General features: G+C 52.9%; 1 protein-coding gene across 1 annotated transcript in view; it reads left to right on the plus strand.

Annotated features, from left to right (window-relative positions):
* The window catches only part of MATN4 (matrilin 4), a 15,077-nt gene extending 13,740 nt beyond the window's left edge, over positions 1-1,337 (plus strand). Inside the window, exons 10-11 of the mRNA XM_045295584.1 lie at positions 942-1,049; positions 1,138-1,337. Coding sequence (XP_045151519.1) covers positions 942-1,049; positions 1,138-1,196 — 167 coding nt within the window. The 3' untranslated portion in view covers positions 1,197-1,337. The remainder of the gene's footprint in view (positions 1-941; positions 1,050-1,137) is intronic.
* The last annotated feature ends 4,272 nt before the right edge of the window (positions 1,338-5,609 follow it).

A 5,609-nucleotide genomic window follows, 5' to 3' on the forward strand; every position in this document is an offset into this window, starting at 1 on the left:
AAACACACTATCTAGTGTTTACTTGTGCCAGGGAGTGCACTAGATCCCTGCTGCCCACATGCGGCTATTTACATTAATTATGAGAAAAGAAAACACTAGCTCTTCCTTTGCAATAGTCGCATTTCAAGTGTTAAATCCCTGTCATCGAGCTGATTCTGACTCATAGCCATCCTTTAAGACAGAGTAGAACTGTCCCTGTGGGTTTTCAAGACTGTAAATCTTTATGGGAGTAGAAAGTCTCATCTTTCTCCTGTGGAGCCGCTCGTGGTTTTGAACTGCTGATTTTACAGTTAGCAGCCCAACTGATAACCCGTGGAACGTTGTAGACACAGAACATTCCCATCACTGGAGAAAGTTTCAGGTGGAGAGTGCAGTTCTGCACTGTGCTGCCCACATAGGGCCGGTGGGCCAGCAGCATCACGTATCCGCAGCACTCAGGAGCTTATTAGAACTTAAGACTCCCAGCTTCTTCCCAACTGAGGGAGAATCTCTATTTTAGCAAGATTTCTTCGTGATCCCAGTGAGCATCAAAGTCTGGGAAACACTTCTAAGCTGTGTATACACGTTTGCAATAAAATCATTGACCTCCCACAACACCCCAGTGACTAAGGAGTGGCGGTTCCGTTGGGAAGAGTCCGTTTTCGGCTCACAGCTGCTCCCTGTGACAGAGTAGCCCTGACCCATGGGACGTTTTAGGTCGTCATCTTCACAGGAGCTGATTGCCAGGCCTTCCTTCCAGATGGGGAAACTGAGGGGGGAAAGGTGCAGTGTGTCCCCATCATCCCACAGCTGCAGTGCTGGGGCTCAGCCTTCGCCGGGCTGAATCCAGAGCCCCGACATTCAACCACGGACGGGCGAGGGTTTAGCGAGGGTCCTCGGCCAGGGCTGGCCGGGTGTCCTTCTGCTGGCCCTCATCCCCTGACTTGTCACCTGGCTGGCAGAGGAGGGCATCAGCGCGGGGACGGAGCTGCGGAGCCCGTGCGAGTGCGAGAGCCTCGTGGAGTTCCAGGGCCGCACGCTGGGGGCGCTGGACACCCTGGCGCAGAACAATATCCTTTGGGGGCGGGGCGGGGAGCGGGCAGGAGGGAAGGCGAGCCACCCAGAGAGTCCCAACAACTCCCTTAACCGCTTTTGCACTGGCCCAGCTGACCGCGCGCCTGGAGGACCTGGAGAAACAGTTGACCAACCGGAAGTGAGAGCCGCGGGTGGGGGTGCCTGGGCACGGCCTGCCTGGGCACGGCCTCACGCACGGTGTCCCCTGGTGTCCCCTCGCCTGGCCCCGGGCTTGCGCTGTCGCCAGGAGGTGCTGGCGAGCTCCCGGTGCTGCGCTCGAGCTGGCCTTGCCTGGGTCAGGCTGCACTGCGGGGGACCCCAGAGATTCAGGGGTACGGATGGGGATGGGGTGGGGAGAGGACTTGTGAAGTCCGCAAGTCCTCGCCGCCTCTGCGCTAAATATTTCGTTGGATTTCCCCCTTTTTATTTTTCTTTTTTATTAAAAAAAGAAAGAAAAGAAACAAATCTGGTCTCCATGGGCCCTGTGTGGGTCTGGCTGTGGCTGGTTGGGGGAGGGGAGGCCAGACGGAGCGTGCTGGAGGCGCCCAGGAGGCGTCTTGGCGGAGAAAGGCGCTTTGTGTGGGGGCTGGACTTTGAGGGGTGTGGTGGGGGTGCAGGGAGCCAGGCATCGCTTCCCTGTCCTTGTTTATTCAGCGGAGAACAGACGCCTCCTTATGCAGCACGTGTGAAGGGAGGGGGCTCTACCGGACCCCTGGGGGTCTGAGCTGGTCTCCAAACACTCTCCTTCCCGCCCCCACCCCCTGAATCCTCTAGCGGATTTAACACTTCACTCTCTGGTCATCCCTATCTGCTGATGCCCTTACACTCCACTGAAGAGCTGCTAAAATTGGGCAGGGGCAGCAAGGTGGGGCGCTGGGGTGCGGGGAAGATGGGCCAGGACACAGGCGGTAATTGAACCCCTAAATGGAAGCGGGGCTCATAGGTCCGAGAGTTTCTTCTGGATTTTATCTCCTTTCTGCTCTAGGCAGGAAGAAAAGGTATTAGTTTGGGCTTCTGTCCTGAGGGGGCCTCGCCTGCCCAACTTGTGCCCCTCCTGGCCACCTCGCCTCCTCTCCACCAAATTCTCACCCAGGTTCCTGCTGGACACTGCATAGATGAAATGGTTTCCACCCTAGGGTGATCCTGGGCAAATTAGGACTCCGGGTTCTCACTTTAAAATGGAGATTGAAGTTGCCACCGGAAATGATTCTAAGGGCACCTGACCCAGTACATAGGAAGGTGCCTCTGTTAATGGTAACTTTTAAAAATAAGTAACTCACTGGTCAACTCATCCATTCTGTAGAACTGCAGTGGGTTTGGAATTTTTATCACTGATTTAAAATATTACAAATATTGTGACTTAAAGCAGCACAGTCGTTCCTGTACAGTTCCAGAGGTCAGGGGTTGAAAAGGGGCCGACAGGGTTGCTTTCCCTCTGGAGGGTTTAGGGGAGGGTCCTTTGCCTTCGTATGGACAAAAACAACCCCAACCCCAAACCAACCCACTGCCACCGAGTGGATTCTGAGTTGGAGTGACCCTATATGGACAGAGTAGAACTGCCTCTTTGGATTTCCAAGACTTGAAGTCTTCATGGGAGTAGTCAACCTCCTCATTCTCGCAAAGGCTGGTGGGTTTGAACCTATGAGTTCTCGGTTAGCAGCTCAATGCCGAGCCCACTATATCACCAGTGCTCCTTTCCTGTGTGTGCCCAGTACGAACAAGCGCACTGCCATCAAGTCAGTGCTGACTCACGGCGAGTCCTTGTGGATTTCTGGGACTTGTCCACTGTATAGAAGTAGAAAGCCCCGTCTTTCTCCCTTGGAGCTACTGGTGGTTTTGAACTGCCAACTATGTAGATCCCAGCCCAATGCTTAACCACTACACCACCAGGGTTCCTTTGGGTCCAGGCTGCCTTAATTCCATGCCTGGCGTGTGGTCCTGTGTCAATGTCTCTTCTGCTTCCATTGACCCCTGGCTCTGACGCAACTGTCTCCCCCCTTTCCTTTTTTTTGGACCGTCTCTCTCTTATAAAGGACTCCAGTGGTTATGTACTATTGGACTGGCCCAGATCCTCTGTCCATCTCAAGATCCTTCACTTAATCTCAGCATCGAAGCCCCTTTGGACATGTGATACGCCCACAGGTTCCATGAGCATCGTTGGGAGTCCAGTATTCTGTCAACCACACGGTTTAAAGCCAGAGGACCGGCTGCAGTGCAGGCCCTTGGTGTCTTGCGTGTGGAAGGCAGGGAAGCAGGGGGAAATGCAAGGGAGACCTTTGAGCCAAATCCTAACCCCAGCACGGCTTCTGAGTGGATTCCATCAGACTCAGAGCCACCCGACAAGAGTTGAACGGCTCCCTGGGTTTCCCAGGCTGTAAATCGTTCCCGAAGCAGACAGCCCTCATCTTGTTCTGATCAATGCTGCTGGGTTCTGGATGCCAACCATTCAGCTAGCAGCTTGATACTTCACCTACTGTGCCACAAGGTGTCATTAGGGGAGAGTTTATGGCAGAGTGAAACAAGACTGTGTGTGCTCAAGGGGGACTGGAGGGTGGGGGACTAGGATGGTCAGATCTTAGCTGGACATGAGGCTCAGAAGAGCTGGCATGTGACCTCACTTCACCAACCCCTTCATTCTATAGTTGGGGAAACTGAGGTCAAGAGGATAGAGGTGTCTGTCCAAGGCCACACAATGAGAGAACACAGGTGCCCAGGCAGCATCCTTGGGGGGCCTGGTGGAATGGGGTCCTCCACCCTTTGTGAGCGCTGACCATGCCCACTTTCTCACCTGTTCTTTGCTTCTGCAATATCCTTAATAGCCACTAGGCAGCACTGGAACTCTGATTTGTAGCTGGTTTTCCAAGAGTCCCTACTGGCCCTTGGCATTGGCACTGGCTCTGAGGATCAGGACCTGCCCTTCTTCTTGTGCCCCTCCCCTACACACTCTTCCCCACCTGCACTGCCCAGGTGAGAAGCCTCTGCTGTCTCTGAGAATTGGCCTCACCCTCCTGGATTTCAATACTAGCACCCAGCAGCTGTGGGCGGTGGTGACAAGCTAATGGGTCCTTTGCCTGATCACTCACTACTCCTGACTCACTTTAGGACAGTCCTTGCTACTTTGTTCACATCTCCTCTCCCCCCTCTGCTTCAAAGGACAGAAGAAGACTTGGAAAGTACTTGTCAACTGAGAAAAACAAACGTCCATTGACCTAAGAACAGAAAAGAACTACCCAAGTAAAATGAGAGAAGCCTTTCGTGGCCAAGAAAGCTGAAGAAGGGCCGGTGCTGGGCACAGACTCTGGGCTGGCACCTCCAGGGGCCCATCACCAGGGATGCTGAGGCTTTAAAGCCCTGTCTCGGGGCCCAGAGGACTTCTCCTTTGCTGGGCGTGTCCTGATCCCAGGTTCTACAGGAGCAGCAAGCCTCAGGGAGCTGCTGGGGCCTCGTGCATGCTTGCTTGCCTTTGTGGTCTGACTTAGCTGTTTGAGTTAGAATTTATAATCAAATGGGCGTGCTTTTACTGTTCCTTTATCAAAGTTGGAGATTTAGATACTTTTAATGAAAATGATGTAAGAGACATTACCATACACACTTGAGTATAAGCCGAGTTTTTCAGCACATTTTTTAATGCAGTTTTTGTGGTGAAATTAGGCCCCTCGGCAGATATTTGGGTCGGCTTACTCTCGAATATATACGGTAAGTAGATTTGCAGGGAAACAAAGGAAATGAGTTAAGAGTTACAATTTTGATATCATGGTTTTCGTTTCCTTTGCGGCAAGGCTTGAAACAAATGAATGGTTTGCGATTTTAGGCCAGGGAACAGGCGTGTTTTGTTAAAGCGTAATTAGACGGGAGCTTGGGTTTGTGAGCCCCAGGGAAAAGCAAGATCAATCGTGCCATTGTGATGCCGCCCTCCGACGCACAATGACCACAACGTAAAGAATGTCTTAGCTGTTGTCCCTACCTTTGCTGCAAGATTATTAAGGGTCCTTTTCCACACCTCTTCCCTGTTTCCAGTGTGTGAGAACCCCCTCCTTTCTTTGTTCAGGGAGGCAGTTAGAGGAAGCAACCTCTGCTTCTCTGGCGTGACCCTTCCTGTTAGTAAAACTGTCTTTCTCTGCGCCAGAAGCTGGCGTAGTTCGGCTTGACTTTGGCAGCAGGCAGAGAACTGACTTTTGTGCCAACAGGGAACTCAGGTGGCAGAGTGGGGAGTGCCCTCAGTCCTCCTAGGTCCTGAACAATGAAAGAGGGACACTTTGTTCCTTATCCTTAGCAATGTGCGTGGGACCTGGACTTGATGGGGGAAGTGAAGGCCTGCAACCTCAGCCGCTCCTTCAACCTCCTTTCTGAATTCTCTCCTCTCTGCTCCTTCTCAGGAACCCCGGTGGTGCAGTGGTTACTCACTGGGCTGTGAGCCGCGTGGTTGGCAGTGTGAAACCAGCAGCAGTTCCTTGGGAGAAAGACTGGGCTTTTCGACTCCTGTCAACAGTTACAGTCTCGGAAACCCGCAGGGGATCACCATTGCCTTGCTGGCAGTGACTGAGTGAGTGAATGAG

Source organism: Echinops telfairi, unplaced genomic scaffold, assembly GCF_000313985.2.
Source record: "Echinops telfairi isolate 266 unplaced genomic scaffold, ASM31398v2 ScPeMD7_5592;HRSCAF=6446, whole genome shotgun sequence".
Lineage (NCBI taxonomy): Eukaryota > Metazoa > Chordata > Mammalia > Afrosoricida > Tenrecidae > Echinops > Echinops telfairi.